The 23,227-nt window shown below is 42.9% G+C and overlaps 2 protein-coding genes across 3 annotated transcripts in view; one reads left to right on the plus strand and one right to left on the minus strand.

The window, feature by feature from the left end:
* Positions 1 to 13,836, minus strand: part of SDHC (succinate dehydrogenase complex subunit C) — a 30,403-nt gene extending 16,567 nt beyond the window's left edge. The window contains exons 1-3 of one of the 2 annotated variants that reach the window (XM_019987209.2): positions 13,802 to 13,836; positions 8,289 to 8,345; positions 5,033 to 5,134 (exon numbers count right to left, since the gene is read on the minus strand). In XM_019987209.2, the coding sequence (XP_019842768.2) occupies positions 5,033 to 5,134; positions 8,289 to 8,345; positions 13,802 to 13,821 (179 nt within the window). In that variant the 5' untranslated portion in view covers positions 13,822 to 13,836. The remainder of the gene's footprint in view (positions 1 to 5,032; positions 5,135 to 8,288; positions 8,346 to 13,801) is intronic. The other variant, XM_070782993.1, reaches the window with a different exon arrangement.
* Positions 13,837 to 16,969: 3,133 nt separating this feature from the next.
* Positions 16,970 to 21,875, plus strand: MPZ (myelin protein zero). Its single transcript, XM_019987216.2, has 6 exons — positions 16,970 to 17,125; positions 19,326 to 19,492; positions 19,745 to 19,958; positions 20,200 to 20,335; positions 20,467 to 20,527; positions 20,630 to 21,875. Exons 1-6 carry the CDS (start codon positions 17,059 to 17,061, stop codon positions 20,729 to 20,731), a joined length of 747 nt encoding a protein of 248 aa, XP_019842775.1. The 5' UTR covers positions 16,970 to 17,058; the 3' UTR covers positions 20,732 to 21,875.
* Positions 21,876 to 23,227: the final 1,352 nt, after the last annotated feature.

The raw sequence follows: 23,227 nt of genomic DNA on the forward strand, positions 1-23,227 counted from the left end.
ACTGTTAGTAGAATGTTAACCAATAAAAAGCTAGAGACACAGGATATATGAATTTCAACAAGTGATCTAACAATCATACTGCAAACAATACCATCAAAAAACCAAAAAGCAAAGAAGATACATAAATGGCCAGTTAAGTATATGAAAAGATGTTCAACATCACCAATCATTAGAGAAATGCACATTGAAATCACAATGAAATACCTCTTCACATTCATTAGGATGGTTATTATTAAAACAACAACAAAAACAGTAAATCACAAGTGTTGGTGAGGATGTGGAAAACCTGGAGCCCTTGTGCACACTGCTGGTGGAAATGCAAACAGTGCTACTGCCCCTAAGGTCAATACGCTGTTTTCTCAAAAAATTAAGCACAGAATTACCATAATCCAGCAATTCCACTTCTAGGATATACCCCCAAAGAATTGAAAGCAGAGGTTCAAAGAGATATCTGTGTGCCCATGTTCATAGCAGCATTATTCACAACAGCCAAAAGATAGAAACAATCCAAATGAATGGATAAGCAAAATGTGGTACATATGTACAATGGGATATTATTCAGTCTTAAAAAGAAATGGAATTCTGATAGATTCTTCAACACAGGTTAACCTTGAGAACATTATGCCAGATGCAATAAGCCAAATACAAAAGGAAAAACATCATGTGATTCTACTTTATGAGGTCCTGGTGGCTCAGCGGGTAAAGAATCCACCTGCAATGTGGGAGACCTGGGTTTGATCCCCAAGTTGGGAAGATCCCCTGGAGAGGGAAATAGCAACGCACTCCAGTATTCTTGCCTGCAGAATCCTTATGGACAGAGAACCCTGGTGGGCTACAGTCCATGGGGTTGAGAAGAGTCAGACACAACTGAGTAACTAAGCACAACATACAGGTAGTCAAATTTATAAAGATGGAAGCTCAAACGGTGGTTGCCAGGGGCCGGGGGAATGGGAATTACTGTACAGAGTTTTGGTTTGGGAAGATGAAAAGATTCTGGAGATGAAGAGCAGTGACGGCTGCACAACAACGTGAATGTACTTACTGCCACTGAACTGTACACTTAACAATCAATAAACTGGTAAATTTTGTTATGTATGTTTTACCACAAATTTTAAACAAGGATAAAAGGCAATCCAATATAAAAATGAACATAGGACTTGAATATTCATTTCTCTAAAGAAGATATACAGGTGGCCAGTAAACACATGAAAAGACGTTCAACATCAAAAAAGGTCATCAGGGGAAAAAAATAGGCTTAGATCTATTTTACATAGTTTATGGTAGAACTAGAGCCACTGTGCAGACTGCAAGGAGATCCAACCAGTCCATTCTAAAGGAGATCAGTCCTGGGTGTTCTTTGGAAGGACTGATGCTAAAGCCGAAACTCCAATACTTTGGCCACCTCATGCGAAGAGTTGACTCATTGGAAAAGACTCTGATGCTGGGAGGGATTGGGGCAGGAGGAGAAAGGGACGCAGAGGATGAGATGGCTGGATGGCATCACCGATTCGATGGACATGAGTTTGGGTGAACTCTGGGAGTCGGTGATGGACAGGGAGGCCTGGCGTGCTGCAATTCATGGGGTTACAGAGTCGGACACGACTGAGCGACTGAACTGAACTGAACTGTGCAGAAGATATAAGTTACAGTAAGTTCAATAAAGTAAGGGTCTTTCTGATAATATGAGAAATTTCCAAACTGGAAAAGGGTGATGTGAGTTTCTTGTCACTGGAGGCATGCAAGCCTAAGTAGACATTTGTTTATGAAAGTACTGCAGACAAAATTTACTCATCTGTGACTTTTAAACTTTTTTCTTTTTTTGAGTAGCACCCTTTCTTCAAAGGCAAAATCCTTAAAGTCAAGTTGCTTTGGTTATAGCCAGGTCTAAGGGCCTACAGTACAATCTGCATGTTGGCCAGCCCCACACAACTACCCACAGAAGTGGGTAGTTGTGATACTTAATGGAATATCCCAAGCCCCAAGCAGCACTCTTAAAACCAATGTGGTTGAAAATTAAATTAAAATCTAAGAACTCTTCCAACTCTAAATTTTTAAAATATTTTTCTAACATCTTTTAAAATGACTTGTTTTCCTGAAAATGCAATTCCCTATATATACTTTTGCTTTGATAATAACAGTTTACTAAGAGATAAAGAATACTTCAGAAAGGCTAACTTAACCATATATTTCCATGCTACCTCCAAAAATTTATAAAAGTTAGTAACAGAAAATATGACTCCAGATATCTCAGGTATCTTTCCCAGACATATCACCTTGGAAACAGCCCCATGTTTCCTGCTATTTCTTTTCTTTTTTTCCCATGAGTATGTCTAGAGTTTCATCATCAGAAGAGCAAACAAAGTGGTTTAAGTCTCATCCCACCAGCTTATTATCATTTGTTAATATGACTTGTGAAAAAAGGCTTTAAATATAGACTCAAGGTAATTTGACAAATTCTTCTTCATTATAATCCTCCCCCAAATCTCTCATCTCTTAAAAAAAAGTTTTACCAGAAAGTAGCAAACACTTATTCATCTTCTTCTGTTTTAGTAGACTGTCCAATTTCTACAATCAGAATTATTTCAGGAATCTAGTTTGGAAAAAATCTGAAGGGTTGTGGTATTTGTGGAGGTGGTTAAAAAATGACCAGCTTCCCTGGCAGGAACTCAAGAAAATACGGTAGCAGAACTCAAGATGCTTTGCTGGGTTAGGAGTTTTTTGGGAAGACACTAGCATAACAGCCATCAATGCTACTTCTGAGGACAACAAATTAACAGAAATAGATGTACATATGTATATACTCATATATACACATGAACATGTGTGTTTGTGTGTGTGTGTTTGTACTTATGTATCATAGCTCTGTCAGGAAAAGTCTAGAAGCAATGATATCCTGTTAGCAGTGAGCACATCTAGCACCCAGATCTTGATTTCACAGGAGTCATCTTGAAAAATTTCCACCAGCCAAGTCTGGGACAATCTGAACATCAAAATAAATCAGAGTAATAGTGTAACTCTGGGCAAAACAAGAATTGTGAAGTAATGTGGTGGTGTGGTGGGGGGGGGGATACACACACACACACACACACACACACACATCTGTTCCTAGTTTCTGAACCCTTATCAGTGTGTGTGTGTGTGTGTGTGTGTAAAACATATCTGTTCCTAGTTTCTGGACCCTTATCAATCTCCTCACTGATACCGGTGCTAGGAGGATCTTTTTATTTGGTCTTTGACTCTGGTTCCCAACACACAGTTCCTAAATCCCTTAGAATTTCCTGGGAGGTAAGAGTGACCTCTGTTCTAATGAGGTGACTCTGGATGGGGGCTAGTTGCCAGAAAGACCAACCCGTGACCAGAAGCTTGGACCTTTCTGCCCCACCCGCACCTCCATCCAGGGAGGGAAGGGCTAGAGATTAAGTTAATAACTGATCACGGCTACATGATGAAGCCTCCATAAAAATTTCCAAAGTACAGGGTTTGGTAAGTTTTCAGGTTGGTAAATAAATCCATATATCAGAAGGATAATGCACCCCAACTCCATGGAGACAGAAGCTCCTATGCTTAGGATCCTTCTAGACACAGAGGGACCTAAAAGGGCACCTGGCTATTCATCTGTATCATCTGTAATATCCTTTATAATCATAGTAAACTTAAGTAAATGTTTCCAAGTTTCTTGAGCCATTTTAACAAATTACTGAACCCAAGGAAGAGTTTGTGAGAACTCTTGATTTATAGTTGGTTAATTAGAAGTACCAGGTGGCGCTAGTGGTAAAAAACCTGCCTGCCAATGCAGGAGACATTAAGAGACATGCATTCGATCCCTGGGTCAGGAAGAACCCCTGGAGAAGGGAATGGCTCCTCACTCCAGTATTCTTGCCTAAAGAATCCCATGGACAGAGGAGCCTGGCAGGCTACAGTCCATGGGGTCGTGAACAGTCAGACCCGACTGAGCAACTAACACTTTCAGTTAGAAGTACAAGTAACAAGCTGGGATTGGGGATTGGCATCTGAAGTGGGAGGCAGCCCTGTGGGACTGAACCCCAACCTGTGGGGTTTGTGCTAATTCCAAGTAGTTAAACAACTAAATGTAATACATGATCCTCAGTTGGATCCTGGACCTATAAAGGACATTTTTGGGACAACTGGCAAAATCTGAATGGGATCTGAGGATTAGGTGATTAACACAGGATCAATGTTAGTTTTCTGACTGTGATGGCTATAGTATGGAGAGTTTCCTCAAATTTAAGAAACATACACTCAAGTATTAAGGGACTGCAGCAGGCAGAAAGATGTCCACATTCTAATTCCTGAAACTTGTGAATATTTACCTTAAATAGCAATGGAGAATTAAGGTTGTAAGTGAAATTAAAGTTGCTAATAACCTCACCTTAAGATAAGAAGGCTATCCTGGATTATCTGGATGGGCCCAATATAATACAAAGGGTCCTTAAAAGTGGAAGGGGCTGGCAGAAGGAGGGAATCAGGGAAGAAATGTAACAATGAAGAAAGTTTAAAGTGATATGATGGGAGAACCTGACACACCACTGCTGGCTTTGAAAATGGAGGAAACGGGTTCCAAGCCAAGGGATTCAGAACAGCCTTCAGAAGCTGGAGAGAGCAACAAAACAAATTCTCCCCCAGAGCCTCCAGAAATGAACGCAGCCCTGCCAACACCTTAATTTTAGCCCTGTAAGACCTAAGCCAGACTTTGAACTACAGGATTGTTAAGATAATAAACGTGTTATTTTCAGTTACCAAGTTTTTGAGTACTTATGACAGGAGCAATAGAAACTAACACAGGAGTAATGAGTATCATCATCGCTGCACTTTTCAAAAATCATTCAGACATGTTAACACACTGGGAGTCTGCATAAGGGTATACAGTAACACAGCACACTATTTCTGCAATATTTATGCAAATCTGAAATGATTTCAAAATAATTTCTTTTAATTAATAGGAATTACATTTTGATTTACCTCTAGAACTTTTACCTGCTACTACTAAATTCCCTGGTTCCAGAGCCCTTACCCGTAGATGCTGATATGGGGAGACAAAGGACGGTTTAAAGTAGTGTTCTTACTCCAGAACCTCTCCATCTCTTCTTTGGCTGTGGTTCCCAAAGGAACAGCACTAAAATAAAACCAAAAGGTTTAAATGATTAAAAGTAAACTTGGTTTAAAATTTTACATAATAAAAAGTTAAAGGTAAGCTGGGCTAGATGAACCCATATATTAAGAAAACAAGTCTGTCCACTCACCTTATCTTTCTGCTAAGTACGACTCAGCTACTAATAACCTCAACCACCCAATGAGGTCATATTAGAGAGCAACTCTTCTTCTCAATCCCCCAACACCCAAGTACAGTAATGGAAGATTAACTTTCTTGTTGGGCAGCAGGGCAAATACAATATTTCAAAACCATTTACATATCACCCAGGTCATGTGTGATATCTCATACATTACCACCTGCTCTCATCTAGCTCTTCAAGACTCCTTTCCAAGTTCTCAAAAATTGAGAACTAGATTCAGTTCAGTACCTCTAAATAGTTTCATGATTTTTCTCGTCACTAGGCTAGGCTGATGAAACAGGAGAGTGAAAAAGTTGGCTTAAAAGTCAACATTCAGAAAACTAAGATCATGGCATCTGGTCCCATCACTTCCCATGATGTTTCCCATCACTGGGAAACAGATGGGGAAACAGAGGAAACAGTGAGAGACTTTATTTTGGGGGGCTCCAAAATCACGGCAGATGTCGACTGCAGTCATGAAATTAAAAGACACTTGCTCCTTGGAAGAAAAGTTATGACCAACCTAGACAGCATATTAAAAAGCAGAGACACTACTTTGCCAACAAAGGTCCATCTAGTCAAAGCTATGGTTTTTCCAGTAGTCATGTATGGATGTCAGAGTTGGACTATAAAGAAAGCTGAGTGCTGAAGAATTGACGCTTTTGAACTGTGGTGTTGGAGGACTCCTCAGAGTCCCTTGGACTGCAAGGAGATCCAACCAGTCTATCCTAAAGGAAATCAGTCCTGAATATTCATTGGAAGGACTGATGCTGAAGCTGAAACTCCAGTACTTTGGCCACCTGATGCAAAGAACTGACTGATTTGAAAAGATCCTGGTGCTGGGAAAGACTGAAGGCAGGAGGAAAAGGGGATGACAGAGGATGAGATGGTTGGATGGCATCACCAACTCAATGGACATGAGTTTGAGTAAGCTCCAGGAGTTGGTGATGGACAGGGAAGCCTGGCGTACTGCAGTCCATGAGGTTGCAAAGATTCAGATGTGATTGAGCGACTGAACTGAAGCTAGGCTGAAGCCAATTCTTAGACAGCTATGTTCAACAATTTAATTTACTATGTACCTACATTAAACATGATCCATCCCCCTCAAGAAAAATATTTCCCCAAATATTACTTACAAATTACAAAAGTTAAAAACAGTAACTTCATACTGGGAAAAAACTCAGCAAACATTTCTGTATTCAAATGGCCAAAGTTAAAATCACTGATAATGGGACAAATGACAGCATATGTCCCTGATGTGATATAGTGAGGATAAAACATCATTAATGTATTACTCCTGCCAAAAATGCATAACCTAACTCATTAGAAATCAGACAAATCTAACTTGAGAAAAACTCTGAAAAATAACTGACCTGTATTCTTGAAAAAAGTCAATGTCATAGAAGACAAAAAAGGCTAAGAAATAGTTCCAGATTAAACGATACTACAGAAATAAGACAATTAATATAACATGTGAGCCTAATTAGATCCTGGAGAGGGGACAGACAGTCTGTTTGGGACAAATGAAAAATCTGAAAATTGACTTTATATCAAGTAAGATTAGGTCAAAGTTAAATTTCCTGAGTTTGATAACTGCATTTGTATAATTATTCTGTGTTTTATAAGATAATGTTCTTGTTCTTAGGAGAAATTAGGGTTTATTTTGCTGTGCTGTGAGATATGTGAGATCTTATTTCCCTGACAAGGGATCAAACCCATGCTCCCTGCAGTGGAAGTGTGGAGTCCTGGCTATTAGAACACCAGGAATTCCCTTAGGAGAAGTATTTGGAAGAGGTCATGATGTCTGCAGCTTAATCTCAAAGAATGCAGAGAAAATCATACTAATTAAATTGTGCTGAACCACACTAAATTATCAGTATTACACAAGTTTTGAGCTACAAAAATATAATTTCATATGGCACAACCAAAAATATAGAGTGGTATGTAAACACAGCAAAATGTTAACAACTGAGAATATAGGTGAAAGGTACGTAGAACTTCTTTGTACTATTTTTACAACTTTTCTGAAAGTACCAAATATGTCTACTCTCCCCCCGCCCCCACCCCAGGTGCATTGCTCAGCATGCAGAATCTCAGTTCATGGAACAGGGATTGAATCCAGGCCACCACAGTGAAAGCCTGCAATCCTAACCACTAGGAAACCAAGGAACTCCCTAAAAGTATGAAATATTTCTAAAATTAATAAAAGTTAAAGGGGGATTAAAAAAATAAGTAAAAAGTTATGCTGCAACTACTGAAACCCTCATGCCCTAGAGCCTGTGCTCTATGATAAGACAGGCCACTGCAGTGAGATGAGCCTGCACTGCAACTAGAGGAGCCCCTGCTTGCCACAACTAGAGGGAAGCCCTCACAGCAACGAAGATGCAGTATAGACAAAAATAAATTAATTAAAAAAAAAAAGTTAAGGGGTACTTCCCTGGTAGTCCAGTTAATACTCCAACCTTCCAATGCAGGTGCACGGGTTCAATCCCTGGTCAGGGAAGTTCCACATGCCGTGGGGTGTGGCCATAAATAAATGTTTTAAAGTTTTTTATAACAAAAAAAAACCATACAGGGGCAACTGCTGAGGTCAACAGACTAGAAATGAATACTGTAAGAAGAAACAGATTTAACTCCTGGGAGCTGCCCAAAATTAAAGGTTACAAGAAAAAGGAAGTACAAAAGGAAAAAAGACTAGACAGAAGAGAATTAAATATCAAGAAAGGAACCAAAAAATGGAGCAAATAAATGATTTTTAAAAAAGCAGAAAAGCTTAAAGTGAGGAAAATTAAGAAAAGACCAAAGATATATTCAAATTCCTTCTTTCTTCTACTACCAGGTAAGAAAACTAGAGACCATGGTCACTAAATTTTCAGCCAACCATCTACAATTACCTGCTTTCGTATATATCCCCAAAATCTCAGTCAAAAACCTACTGCTTTTCTCTGATGAGAAAAAGTTTAAATAATAATAATCTCCACAGATTTAGGAACTTACTTTCTGATACAGAGCTGAGGACTAAGGTGGGCACGGAGGCAGTGACGGCCAACATGTCTGCAAGATAAGAGAACCAATAGTCAATAAACATTTAGAGACCATTTTTAGTGTATCAACTTTAGTGTATCAACTTCTCTATTTTTGTACTGTGTAAGACTTTAGGGTGGAGGGGAAAATTAGGAATAAGATGAGAACAATGACAGTATCAGGATTTTGAGATTTATCTTCTAGTTGGAAAGCTACAACTTTAATAACTTGAGAATAATCACAAACATTATTTTCAAATGCAAAATAAGGTTTTAGCTAAACACAAATAATACAAGGTAGAAGAATAATCAGAATTGGTTAATACTCAACAAAGAAATATAGAAAGTGGGACTTCTCTGGTGGTCCAGTGGTTGACACTCCATGCTCCCAATGTAAGAGGCACAGGTTCAATCCCTGGTTAGGGAACCAGGATCCTACATGCCACAAGGGGCGGCCAAAAAAAGAAATATAGAAAGCAATTTTTTTCAAGCTAGGTCTTAAAGGAGGTGATGGTTAAAAGACAGGGTTTTTTCTGGGGGGAAAAAAAAAAAGGCAGAGGGACAGAATAAGCCACTGGCAACACCAAGAACTGTGTGTGTGCTGTGTGCTAAGTCGCTTCAGTCACGTCTGACTCTTTGCGACCCTATGGACTGTAGCCCACCAGGCTCCTCTGTCCAAGGGATTCTCCAGGCAAGAATACTAGAGTGGGTTGCCGTGCCCTCTTCTGTGGGAGCTTCCCCACCCACAGACTGAACCCACATCTCTTTACATCTCCTGCATTAGCAGGCGGGTTCTTTTAGCACTACCGCCCCCGGGAAGCCCCCCAAGTACTGTACAGCTTAGCTAAAGCAGACACCTGCACAAATGGATGAATTTAAAAGGTTTAAAGAACAGGGGTTTGAAGAGTGAGGGTCTAAGTATTAAACTGTTATTTTAGGGAACTACCACCAGGTTCTAGACAACCCGGATGACCTTGAAGTGAAAAAGGCCATCATACAATAATGCAAAAAATATGAGAATGCAGATTTCTCTGCTATCCACATGAAAAGGTACTTGAAGAGGATACACAAGCTTTCCACTAAAATGCTGCTATTTTTTAAATAGCAATCAATACCAGAACTGCTTTTCAAGTCCAAGACTAAAATGCGCCCAGCCATTCTACCTAAAGAAGCTCTGATCCAGCGTTTACATGGTATAACATGAAAAACACATGATCACTACACCCCTTTAACTCACATTACATCAAATCTTTAAGAAAGGTATCAGAGTGAAGCTCTGGGACCAAAATTAAAAATACACTGAGATTCTACAAAAGTTTATCATATATCCACTATGTACATGGGGGATACGAGATCACATTAAGATCCAACACTTCTAAAAAAAGTGCATGATGTCCCTCACATCATTGATATCAGAGGCATAAACATTTCAAGAACCTTATGTTTTACACTAGAAAACTAGAAGGGCCCACTACTGGAAGGAAAAATAATCCAACCAACACTTCCTTCAGCTCTTCCCTCTTCCCAGCTTTGGAGGCAAGGGGTGAATACAGACATTGTGCACCCAAGACTCCCAGAAAGAAAGAAGTGGGAACAAATCTCTTTATATCAATTGAAGTAATTGTGACTCTGAAGTTGCAGGGCACGCATTCCTCACACCAGGCTAGGTCCAGTTACTCAGCTACCCAGCGAGAGTTTTCAGATGTGGGTTGGAATCTACAGCACTCTCTGTCTAATGCTATTGTTTCCCAGACAAATACCAATGTAAACTTTCCACAAGGCCCTAACAGAATCTGGTTGCACAACTACATAACCTTATTTGAAATACGACAAGAGTAGATGTTTAATCTATCCTTGCCTTTCATGTGAAACCAGAAACCCTGAAAAGATTTCTTTTCCAACCCAGGAATAGCACTTTATGTTACAGCTAGAAAGTAACAGTAGTTGCCTTGTTTTGTTTTTAAAAAACCAGAACTTATAATTTCCATTTAGGGCTGTCCCTTTCTAAATGCACTATACATGTCTCCCCCTAAATGTAATCATTGCTCAAATTGTTCCTGAAGCTCTTCCCTGTATCGAGGCAACAACAGTAATGTAGAAAGAACACTGGACAAAGTAATAAAAGTCAGACTGGAGGTCTAGATTGCCCTAATGTATATAGTGAGTAACTGAGCTTCAGCTTTTTCATTTGTAAAATGGGATTGATAAAACCTACATTACTGATTACTAGAAGGATAACATGAGAAAATGTATAGGAAAGCACTCTCTAAACTGCACTATACCACATATATGTAATTTATTAATATTCCACTGGTTTCCCAAAGGTCTTTAGAATTCACATCACATTCTCTTTAAAATTCTTTGTGGTGTTAAAAATCTTCATCTGCTGAAAATGGATCTGACTTCTGGAAAAAAACAAAAGTTATTCAAAGCCAAGTCTATGTCATCAAATTAAATAAAAACCATTTTTAGTCCAAAACAAGATATGAGTGTAATATAATGACTTTCTTTTGCACATCCTCTACACCTGATCTGATGGCACATGAAAACTTAGTTTCATAAATGTCTGAGGTTAACAACAACATTAAAATATATAATCTTGAAGGACACAATGAAGAGCAATCATTTATACATGAAAGTTCTGATTAACTGTATGAGCATCCAACCAACTCCAGCAAGAACTCCTGAACTGATCTCCTAGCACCACCAATCTCTTCCCTATCATTCAATATAACCAGTTAAGTTACTGAAAAAGAAAGCTGACTTCATCAATCATCTGCCTAAAAGTCTTTAACAGTGAACTGGTATGAACAGTGAACTGTTCATACCAGTTTAACTGTGGTATGAACCTTGATTACAAGGTTCATACCACAGTCAAACAAGGTCCTTCTCAACATGACCCAATCCAGTTCTCTAGAACTATTCCCCCACAAGTTCCCTTCAGCCCCCTATACTACCAAACTGAAAGTCACACTGCCCACAGATAGAGCAATAGTTTCTTTTGACCACATGCCTTTGCTCAGGCTATTCTGAGTGGACCTCCCTTACAGTCTGATAAAGTCATCCTTCAAGACCCAGCAACTCCCAAATGGCAACTTCACTCCTAAAAGGAAGCAGCCTTACCTGCTGCACCTGCTATGCTCCCAAAGCAACTGTTCATATCTCTAAATCAAAATTAGGTTGCTTATTAATCAATCTCCTGTGCTAAACTTTGAGTTCCTCCAGCATAGAATGGAATACTTTATATCTACAGCACCTATAACAACATGACACATAGAACAGGCTCAAAAAAATGGTCTGTGAATGAGTATGCTTATTTTAAAAAGCAGTCTTAAGAATTCAGACTTTAAATAAATTAAGCCTTGTTTTTAGAGGGGCTTTATTTAATACGATGGGCAATGCCAGAGGGTTAATGACTCTTGGTGGGTTTGTGCTTAAGTTGCATGAATATCACAAGACAGAAGCCTAGCTATTCTTAGCTTCGTTCTCCATCTAGGTCTTCTTGGCTTTGGCAAATCATTCCCTGACTATCAATGGAGCTTGTGCTACATAGCTGGTTATTCATCCCTAGCTAGTCTGTGAACTGTTCAGGGACTATACAGAATATAGAATACTATTCAAAATCCATAACATACAGCACTGCCATACTAATAATTTTTAGTTAACCAAGCATTAAAAACATTTAGAAAATATTTCTCCTGAGTTCAAGTTATGACTATTTTTTTTTTTTAATTTTTAAACTTTACATAATTGTATTAGTTTTGCCAAATATCAAAATGAATCCGCCACAGGTATACATGTGCTCCCCAACCTGAACCCTCCACCCTCCTCCCTCCCCATACCATCCCTCTGGGTCGCCCAGTGCACCAGCCCCAAGCATCCAGTATCCTGCATCGAACCTGACTATTTTCATTTGCAAAGAAATGACAATCATCTAATCAATGACCCAGACTTGTCTAAAATAAATGGAATTAGTGACACTACTAGAACTAGAAACCAGCTCCCAGAATTTCTTAGAAGGTATTTTCCTTTGAGGTGAGATCAGCACATTATAAACAAATCCCTCTAGTGAAATGGAATTAGACCCCAGAACTCCCAAAAAGAAAAAAAAAAAAAAGTTTTTTGAAATCTCCTACTTCTTTTAAAAAGCCCTTGTAAGAAATGAAGAGAGGTGTCCCTCCCATAAGAGTTTTGTACTATCACTAATGAATCCTAATAATGATAGTCCTATATAGCTCAAAATTAGTTTGGACATAGTCAATGAATACAGTGATCCTCATTTCTAAGTACTAAACATGAAACTCCTAAAATGAACTGTTCAGACCCAATATGATCAATACAAGCTATAAGGTAATGCCACCAAAAAGCCTATGACATCTACTGAAATGTATATACCAAGGAATTTAGAAGCATTCAATTATGGTCAAACTACCTGTAATAAAGGAGGCAATCTGGCAAGACTAGCCCTGACACATTTTAGAAAGAGATACAATTGGAAATAACAGACAGGGAGAAAAATGAAGGATCAAGGTAAACCATTCCTGATCTCAACTCCCAAGAGCAATCATTTTGTCACAGAGAAAAACTAAATAAAGTCCGTCTATTTTTATGCCGAGTGACTGAAGTGGAAAGAGAACGAGAAGATATTTGGGGAAATCAGGAATTAAATCTCAACAGCATTTAAGCTAACTTTCCATAACAAATAGTTTCTAAAAATAGTGCTGGCACGAAACTGTGCTGGGATTTGTATCAAGTGCGTCTAAAGTCACTAAAGCGGCTACAGCTACACAGGCTGTGAGAACGAGTCCTCTTAAAAAGCGGACAATTCAGAATGGAAGAAAATCTAGGGTATTTCTCTGGACGAGCTGACACTGCAGAGAAAAACTGAGCTATCTACTCCCCTCACCCACCAAATAAAAAAATAAACTAAAATTGCATTTCCGGGCTGCTTTGGCGCAGCAGAGCGACAGCTATAGGCGCTGTTACTAATCGTCAGCCCGGTGGGGTTCCTGCACTTTCTACCAGGGGCCGGTTAGGAACTCGAACAGTGCCCACCCATTGCCAACAGCTGGTGTTTGCAGGAGTAAAATGCAGAAGTAAAGTACACCAAGATTCTTCTCGAAGCCCAAGCCCTAAATGAAAAAGTTAGAGCTGTTTTCTTGAGCTCGGCTCTGGCCGTGGCCCAGAGAGCAAGCTGGCGGAGAACTATTAGAAGTGGGGAAAGCAAAAGAAGCGAGAGCCCCGCGACCCTTCCGTAAAACGGAGTAAGGAAAAGATAATCCGCCAGTGACTACGAAGCTCTCCACGATATACAGGAGCGGCTGGGGGAGGGGAAGGGGTCTCTAGGACTCGAGACCGCGTCGCCTCCACCCACGGGTCCTTTCCGTGCCCAAGCACGGGGTAAACAGCTATCAGCAAGACGTGAGGGGGCAATACAGGTCCCCTGAGGGCCGCCGGCACGGACTCCCAGCCCCAAATTAAAGTCACCTCAACAAGAGCGCAGCCATCTTGGGATCCGGCCTGACGGAAGTGACGCCAGACAGCCCCACCACCTCTGGGCGGGGCTTCCGTCACGTGACAACACCGAGTATGTTAGAGGCTTGGGCATCTGTCGGGTTTAGTTTGTTGGCTGGTTTTATCTGCTCTCATGGTGTCTGCCTCTTCTCTCTCAACTGACTTCTATTTGAAAGTGAGAAGATTTCGGCAGAATTGCGGCTGGGTCAGATTCTGCAGTGTACATTTCACCGCTGTACACACTGATTTGTTCAGCCCCACAAAACAGGACTTGCCTAGATTCTTCACTGAAGACATCTTAGTCTGGTTTCACTCCTTCCCCCTTCCAGGTGGGACTAAAAACGTCTTATAGGATGATTGACACACCGAGGGAAAAGATACTTTGGGTTTACCCAACATGGATGAACCAAGAGATTAGTATACTAAGTGAGGTAAATCAGAAAGACAAATAGGATATCATTTATATGTGGAATCTAAAATATGACACTGATAAACTTATTTACAGAACAGAACACATAGACAGCAAATGTTTAATTACCAAATGGGGGTGGGGGTGGAATAAATTAGGAGTTTGGGACTAGCAGATATAAATTAACTATATATAAAATAGATAACCAAGAAGATCCTACTGCATAGGAAACTACATTCAATATCCTGTAATAAACTGTATGGAAAAGAATATATATATATTTATATATTACTAGATACGTGACTTTGCTGCACTTTGCTACTATTTGCTGCACTTTGCTGCACTTTGATACTATGCACTTTGCTGCATACTAGAAACTAGCACAATTTTGTAAATCAATTATACTTTAAAAAAAGTTTATTAAAGATACTTGGGGCTCCTTCCCATTCTTATGTGAACCTTCTTCACCAGAAATAGTGCACAAGTTGAGATCCGTGGGGGAGACACCCTCCCAGACCACTATTCGCCAAGGATGGGGAGCATCCTCTAACCACCTCCACGAGCTTTATGTCTCACAATTCCTGGGCTTGAGCTGCCACATGAGCTAGATGCCCACTAACAACAGCGCTGCCTTGTTTCTTGTTTCAGGGCTGTGTGGGCGACACCCACTGCCAGAATAACCTGGGGTGAGGGTTGGGGAGAGCTCGCTTTGATTTGTATGCAGGAAAGCAGTTCTGAGGAAACCTAGCACAGCAGTCACTTCCAGAGAACTTAGGACTTAAAGGAGAAGCAAACAAGTGGCAAGGAATGGAAGAGAGAAAAAGTCTGCCCTTTTTGAGGAGGTGGGGTGAGGAGAAGTGAAGGAGACAGCAGCCCAGGGCAACTCCTGTTCTACAATAAAAACATATTCATTACATTAATATTCAGATCTTATTTATATTTAGCACTCCTGTGCTTTTCCTTTCAGGACTTACATAGGGGAGATTCACTTATTTCTGCATCAAATGAAAATACTATTTTGCATTTCTATAATGCTGTCAAAGAAAGCACTTTAACAGGCCTCTGGTTTTGGAAGAGACCTTTGAGGCGCTCCAACCTGCTTTTCTATCTAGTTCAGGAATCTCCTCTGCAACACAGCTGACAGCTGATCTTCAAGACTGTGCCTTAATGTATTCCTTAATGGGTATCTCAAAAAAACAGGTTTCATTTAATAAACAATTTAGTCTTTAGGAAGTTGTTATGTTAGAGTTTTCTGCTATTGATCTTCCAGTCATTGGCCCTCTGAAGTCTTACATTAACAAATCCAATGAGTGTCTTTTTCACTTAGCTCTTTAAATAGTTTCACTTATCTGTCTTAAAACTCAGCTCTGACTATATAGACACTCCCATTCCTATCCCCAAATACAAACCCCAAACCTTCAGCAAATTCTTATAATGTACCAAATTAAATCCACCCCTTTAGTCTGTCATTTAAGGCCCTCCACAAACTGACTTCAGCTTTCCTGTGCAGCCTCCTTTCCTGTGATGCCTGTTCAAGATCCCCCATGTCAAGTCAAAATGGGGGATACTAGATCTGCCCTGAATATTCCCCAGACTTCACAAATCTACCCAACGCCTCCTCCACACACACACACATGCTTTCTTATCTCTTTGTCTTTGCTCTTGCTCTTCTACCTTCCAAGATATCTGCACTGCCAATTTCTCCTCTTCAAAATGCCATGCATCCTTAACAGCTGGTCTGCATCTAATACTGACTTCTAGACATGATTCCCCCTTCCTCTGAACTTCATTTATTAAATGAAAGTTATTTTTGTGTTTAATATCTGTTACACAACTTAATCTTCCTAATGTAGATCTGCATGCCCTCTTTATGCTCTTGGCACTTTGTTCATCACACTACTATACCAAGCATCATGGTTTATTATAGTTCATTGTTAATGGGTTTGTTCTCTGATTCTCCTCTCTCTGCTTCCCCAAACTGAATTTTGAACTCCTTGAAGGAAGATCTTAATTTTTATTCCTCTATTACTCAACTACCCACATACTCACATACTCATCTATGTAGCTGGCACTCAATGTGATTTTGCTGCCTTGCTCTTAACTGAAATGGACTTAAACTTCAGCATGAGGCAGTGAAGAGCTTCCTGAAAAAGAGGGTAAGATCAGAGGATTATCCCCTGGATATTTTCCCATGGAGAAAAGGTTTTATCTGGAAAGAATCACCCAAGATGCAGAGAGATGAAAAAAAAAAGAAGACTCCCAAAGGACCTGGTCATCTCAAGAAGCCTGTATTGCAGCCCATAGTAGTCAAGATAGTAGGGATATCCTGTTTTCAAATTTCTCTGGGGCTCGCTAACTCCCAGGGCTCTAGAGGAGCCACTCTCAGGCAAGGAGACTATGGAAAAACCCCTTTTCATAGGTTTAAGACTCAGGTTCTCCTGCCCATCTGTCCCTCAGAGAAATGTGTTTGTGTCCCTTTTTCTGTCCCTCTCCTTCACCCCCCCCCCCACCACCACATGACATTCCAGCCTAGGCCAGGGGAAGGCCAGCAGACACAAAGCCTTCAGTGTGTGGGGTGGTATGTGACCCCCAACCTCTCCACCCAGAGGACACAATGCCACTTCTGCTCCCTGCACTCTGCCCCGCTCCCCACCACCTCTCAACTGCACATGCCAGGCTGCAATTGGTTACTGGCTCAGGACAGCCCCCTCACACTGGGGTCCCGGGGGATTTTAAGCGGGTTCCAGGAACCCCCGCTCAGTTCCTTGTCCCCCACTCTCCCAACTGCGCAGGCGCTCTGGGCCCTAGCCCTGCCCCAGCGATGGCTCCTGGGGCTCCCTCGTCCAGCCCCAGTCCTATCCTGGCTGCGCTACTCTTCTCCTCCTTGGGTAAGTTGAGCTGACCCAGTCTGGGAGCCCTGGGGCTCAGGTTGTCTCTCAGCAACCTTTCCACGGCCTTCGCTGCACTGCCCTCTGCAACCAAAGAAAGAGTGAGCAAGAGCAGGAAGGTGATATTCTCTGTAGAAAAATATATATACATATAGTTTGGAGAGAAGCTGTTAAGATAAAGGTATTCTGTGAAGGGAGAAGGGAGTGTAGAGTGTTTCCGGAACCAAGGTGGACTTGACTGGATAGGGGTTGGAAACTGGTCCTTCTCATTCCTCAGTAGTGTAGGAGGTAACTTAACCTTAGTCTCCCCAAAGAAAAGAGTCAGGGAACCTGATCTAAGGGTGGAGCCCAAGGGTTGTGGTCCCAGCTCTTTGGATCTGCTGCCTCAGTTTCTAACTGCATCTGTTGTCCATTACGTGGGTGAACAGAGTACAAGGGAGGTTCCGTGAGATTCCAGGGTCTTGTTGCATCTAAAGCTATCTTCCACAGAAGCTGGCCAACCCTCCCATGGCAGATGCTGACTGAGCAAGAAAAACTCAAAGCAGGGTTATCTGAATGGATCCTTCCCCTCTCCAAACTGCCCTGAAGCCTGGTGCAATGGGCGAGAAGTAGGGCAAATGGGAGAGAGAGGGGAGGAAGAGCTGTTTAGAATGTCTGAGTTTCTCTGCTGTCAGCTCCTTTAGGGCTGAACCCAGAATCTAGACTCCTCTGGGCTGTACTGGACTATTTGAAGGTACCCTAAGAAAATGTTAAGGATAGGGAATTGGAGAAGGGCATGCTGAGGGAAATGAGGAGAGGGAATCTTGGAGTTTAAGAGGGAGAAAGGGTACTGTCCAGCATCTGCCCCACTCATAGAACCATTGAACAGAGCTGAAGGGCAGTGGTTTATACTTGAACAGGAGGAATAGAAGTTAGATCCATTACTTGTTACATTTGGGATTCCCCAGAAGGCTCCAAGGCTGAGTTCCAGGATGTGAATCACTGGTATTGCATGCTGAGGTGGGAGATTTGGGACTGTGGAGTTGGGGATGGGATCGGGGGAAGGGGAGAGGAGGCATAAGCCCCCAACACTGGTCAATGGTCAGACAATGGGTCTCTATTTATTTGGTTGCTTCCTCCCCCTCCCATAGAACAAAAGGGTCTACAGTTGCCCCCAGCCAGGGCCAACCCACACACATAATCTCCCTGGAATGGCCTTCCTTGTATGGGTGAGTCTTGGGAGTGGCACTGGGCCAGAATGGTCAGAAGGAGGGTGAGGAGGGTCAAATCAGAACCACAGAGGGCTCACAAGCAGAGTCATCTGAGTTTGGGGCTTGGGGCGGGGGCGGGGGTGGTTTCCTGCTTGAATCCAGCTTCCCCTGAGAGGGCTATGAGGTGCTCCCCTCCCTGACCCTTCCAGTCAGGAGCAATTGTATGGAAAGTAGGGATTCAGCAATGAGGACAGTTGGGCCAGGGAAAAAGACTTACAGTCTCCAGTTATCTTCATCTTTTCTGCAAGAAACTTGAGTTTGCCATTCTGTGAAATACTATGCAGCAATAATATTGATCACTAGGCATCAATGTGGAACACCCTCCCAGACACCTGTATTCTTTTATATACGTATATTCTTAAGGAAAAAAGTAGACTGTAATGCAATATATGTTTTTTTAAAAAAAGCTTCATAGAACAAAACTATTTGAGTTTATGCTGAGTCTGATACAGAGAAAATGATCACACATTAAACTAATAACATTGGTTCTATCTGGAAGGAGACCACAGAAGAGGAATTGGTTGGGCGCTGTCAAGACAGACTTTAGCTTTCTTTATCTATACTGCTTGCATAGTTATAAGAATGCACAGGGTGTTACCTGTATAATTTATAATAAGTTTTAAAAATCATTAAGCCTGCATCTAAAGGATAGCTTAAGAATTAGATACTGATCTAAAGGCAAAGGAAGATTCTGGAGACTGAATCCAACATCTGAAAGTCCTCCGGAGAACTCTGGTACTGTTGTCAAACATGCTGAAGAACTTGAGCCAACACAGTATTTCTACTCTTCTATTCAATTAGTCCAGAGAGACCTGGGCCTCAGAATTCATCATTTTTGCCCCAATCTTCGCTATGGTCTGTGACTCAGGCTTGACTTCCCATTGGTCTCACTCCTTCTATACTCCTTGCCGGGCCCACCCGTGCATCTGATTTCCCCTCTATGTTTGCAGTGCTCTCCCCTGTCCAGGCCATTGTGGTCTACACAGACAAGGAGGTCCACGGTGCTGTGGGCTCCCAGGTGACCCTGTACTGCTCCTTCTGGTCCAGTGAGTGGGTTTCAGATGACCTCTCCTTCACCTGGCGCTACCAGCCCGAAGGGGGCCGTGATGCCATCTCGGTGAGTGCCTGGGGGAATACTGGGATTGCATAACAGAAAGGGGGTTTCAAACAACCACAGGAAAGAGAACTTGGGCTAAGGAAGGAGAAATCCTTTTTGAGCCGTAACCCCAACTTTGGCAAGGTAAGTGGCAAGTCTTGTCTCCCTGCTGGGACCTACCAACACCGACACGCCCTCCCCAGCCCTACCCTCTCCAGCCCAGAATCCTTCACCCTGAGGCGAGAGTTGCATGCTTCCCCTCATTCCTCACAGATCTTCCACTACGCCAAGGGACAGCCCTACATCGATGAGGTGGGGACCTTCAAAGAGCGCATCCAGTGGGTAGGGGACCCTCACCGGAAGGATGGCTCCATTGTCATACACAACCTGGACTATGGTGACAACGGCACTTTCACCTGTGACGTCAAAAACCCCCCAGACATAGTGGGCAAGACCTCTCAGGTCACGCTCTATGTCTTTGAAAAAGGTGTGAGAGGAGGTGGGACGGGAGTATGGGAGGCAGTTCACAGAGGGGATCAGGCCTGGCTGAGAGGCTGGGGCAAGGGGCAAAATGTCCCGGCTAATGCCCCTCACGCTCTGGGACAGTGGGCAGAAGGCAGCCTTGTTCGGATATCTTAGATCCCCAGCCGCAGGGAATAGGTGTGTGGCTAGGAACCAAAGACACTTGTCTCTGCTCATTCCCCACGTGTTTTCCTTGCCCCGTTTAGTGCCTACGAGGTACGGGGTGGTGCTGGGAGCCGTGATCGGGGGCGTCCTGGGGGTGGTGCTGTTGGCGCTGCTGCTTTTCTACCTGATTCGGTACTGCTGGCTACGCAGGCAGGCGGCCCTGCAGAGGAGGCTCAGGTAAAGGGCGGAGTCTGACACCCCTTCCCCGACCCACTACTCCCGGTCTCTGGGCGGAGACTACTTCGATGGGTGGGAGGGTGGAAGGGAAGACGAAGCCCCCGAATCCACAGCACACCCTTTCCCTGCAGTGCCATGGAGAAGGGCAAATTGCACAAGACTGCGAAGGACGCCTCAAAGCGCGGCCGGCAGGTTAGCGGGGCTTGGGAAGCCGCCGGGCAGCCCGTCGAGGGCGGGCTGGGAACAGTCAAGCCCTACCCAACGGGTCCCTGATGCATGCGCTCCTCCCCACAGACGCCGGTTCTGTATGCCATGCTGGACCACAGCAGAAGCACCAAAGCTGCCAGTGAGAAGAAGACTAAAGGGCTGGGGGAGTCTCGCAAGGATAAGAAATAGCGGTTAGCGGGCCGGGCGGGGGATCGGGGGTTAGGGGCGGAGGCTTCCAAAGGCCCTCGGGTGGTGGTCATCGAGATGGAGCTACGGAAGGATGAGCAGAGCGCGGAGCTCCGGCCTGCCGTCAAGTCCCCCAGCAGAACCAGCCTCAAGAACGCCCTCAAGAACATGATGGGCCTGGACTCAGAAAAGTGATCACCCGCCCCAAGGCCCTACCAGAGCAGGGGGACCTCCGGTCCTCTATCCCCCGTCTAGGTGCTTTCCTCCTTAGCTCCCCAGCCCTGCCCTGCCCTCACTTCCTTTTGAGATGTAAGTTTCATTCCAGACTTCCTTACCCAGGCACTTCATATTCTCCCCCACTTTCACCCCCTGGCTTTCTGGAAGCCCAGGCCCCATCCTATCTTCCCCTTGCCCCAAGGACTGTGTGTTTGGTGCCTGTTCTTCTGGCGCCGAGAAGAAAGGGACCTTGATACCCCTGCCTCAAATCCAGGCCACCTGACGTTTCGATCCCCTGCACCAGCTAGCCTGTCCCACTGGCTCTCTTCTTTCTGACCCTCCATCCCCTCCTTCAGGTGGTCAAGCTCCATACTCTACCCTCCTAGCTAACACCCAGGTCACCCAAATCAGACTCTCCTTCAGGGTTTATTTAGGTTGTTAGTTATTTTTTATTCTTTAATCCATTCTTCTTTGTTTGTTTATCTGTACCCATGCTCTACCCTCCCCCCATGACTGAGTACCAATGACGTCATGTGGCTTTTGCAAATCTTCACCACCACCACGACCCCCCCTTTAAATCCTTAATGGAGAGCCAGCCCAAGCAGAGCAGCTCCTGATCCTCAAACCTCAGCTACAGGAATGGTGCCCCCTGATCACTCTGGAGCACTGTTCTGGGACTCAAGGTGATGGGAATGGAGAGAGGGAGACAAAGGATCCTCACAGGTCAGGGGTTGAGGAAGGGGCAAATGAGCCTTAAGAAATAGCTTTTAAATAATCAAAAAGCAGAAAAAACAAATGGGAAATAGGGGGAAAGGGAAGAGGTTGCACTCCCAGCCACAGGGGATTCTTAAGATTTTTCTACATCCTGTATATTTCTTCTCAAACCCCCCAAATGTCCTTAAATGTTTAATAAACACTGACATTTCCAGAAGCTGCTGCCTCCATCTCCAGTTTCCTCATTCTCCTGGGAGTAATCCCTGCCTCTAATCCCCAGTCCCACTCTTCCCCAACTGATTTCAGTTGTTAAGAATTTGATTTCATGATATGGGGTTACATAGTCTAGTGGAGAAGGCAATGGCACCCCACTCCAGTACTCTTGTCTGGAAAATCCCATGGATGGAGCAGCCTGGAAGGCTGCAGTCCATGGGATCGCTGAGGGTCGGACATGACAGAGCAACTTCACTTTCACTTTTCACTTTCATGCATTGGAGAAGGAAATGGCAACCCACTCCGGTGTTATTGCCTGGAGAATCCCAGGGACGGCGGAGCCTGGTGGGCTGCCATCTGTGGGGTCACACAGAGTCGGACACGACTGAAGTGACTTAGCAGCAGCAGCAGTCTAGTGGAAAGAACTGTGAGACAGACTCATAAGATGTAGTCCGACATTCAACGACTATCCAGTGAGCTTGTACTATGTGCTAAACTGTGCGGCAGGCTCTGCGTTTACATGGGTTATAACAGATTCCCTCTTCACCAAACTGTGTATTCTTAAAATATCTCAGCCACTCACAAGCTGTGTGACCCAGGGCTAGTTACTTGATTTAAGTAAACCTGTTTCTGCATTTGTAAACAACTGAGATAATGATACCAACTCAGCTGAATTCCCAGGATTTTTGTAAGAATCACATGATTCCATGCTGTGTATGGAAACCTTTGTAACTTATAAACTGATACACAACAAAGATATTAAGGATCAGTCCTTTACAGATGTTTTTCAGTCTTGCCTAACAGATTACACTTTACAAGCTAGCACTAATTTCATTCAATCATATAAACTCATGCACACACAATTTTGTTTCATTGTTGCATTTTAGGTATACTATTAATAGCTCATTAGCTAGTTTGTTGGCATGCTAAATAGGTACACCATTAATATCCAGAGTCCTTAAATAATTATGGAAAAACATATATGTATCTTTTTACCTTGGTGGTTACTGATGGCAAAAAACCCAAGAGTCTCATAAGTCATTTCTTCACCTTGTTAAAAGGTTAAATAAAAGATTTTTAATAGCAGTTTTGCAAAACCCTCAGTGCTTCCATTTATTTCAAGAGCTGTCTTCCATTTCTCTTAAAAGGAAAATTAACCCAAATTCATTTTAATGTAAAAGCTAATAGATTCCATTGTGTGTGCATGCACAGTCACTTCAGTCATGTCCAACTCTTTGCAACCCTATGGACTGTAGCCCCCTAGGCTCCTCTGTCTACAGGATTCTCCAGGCAAAAATGCTGGAGTGGGTTGCCATGCCCCCACCTCCAGTGGATCTTCCCGATCCAGGGATCAAA

This window comes from Bos indicus, chromosome 3 (assembly GCF_029378745.1).
Source record: "Bos indicus isolate NIAB-ARS_2022 breed Sahiwal x Tharparkar chromosome 3, NIAB-ARS_B.indTharparkar_mat_pri_1.0, whole genome shotgun sequence".
NCBI classification, from domain to species: Eukaryota; Metazoa; Chordata; class Mammalia; order Artiodactyla; family Bovidae; genus Bos; species Bos indicus.

Excerpts from the sequence above, each read along its gene's own strand:
- MPZ (XM_019987216.2), top strand. The coding sequence starts at position 17,059 with ATGGCTCCTGGGGCTCCCTCGTCCAGCCCCAGTCCTATCCTGGCTGCG. Across the intron at positions 17,126-19,325 it reads GCTACTCTTCTCCTCCTTGG|TGCTCTCCCCTGTCCAGGCC; the intron begins GTAAGTTGAGCT and ends CTATGTTTGCAG. Across the intron at positions 20,336-20,466 it reads GCCCTGCAGAGGAGGCTCAG|TGCCATGGAGAAGGGCAAAT; the intron begins GTAAAGGGCGGA and ends CTTTCCCTGCAG.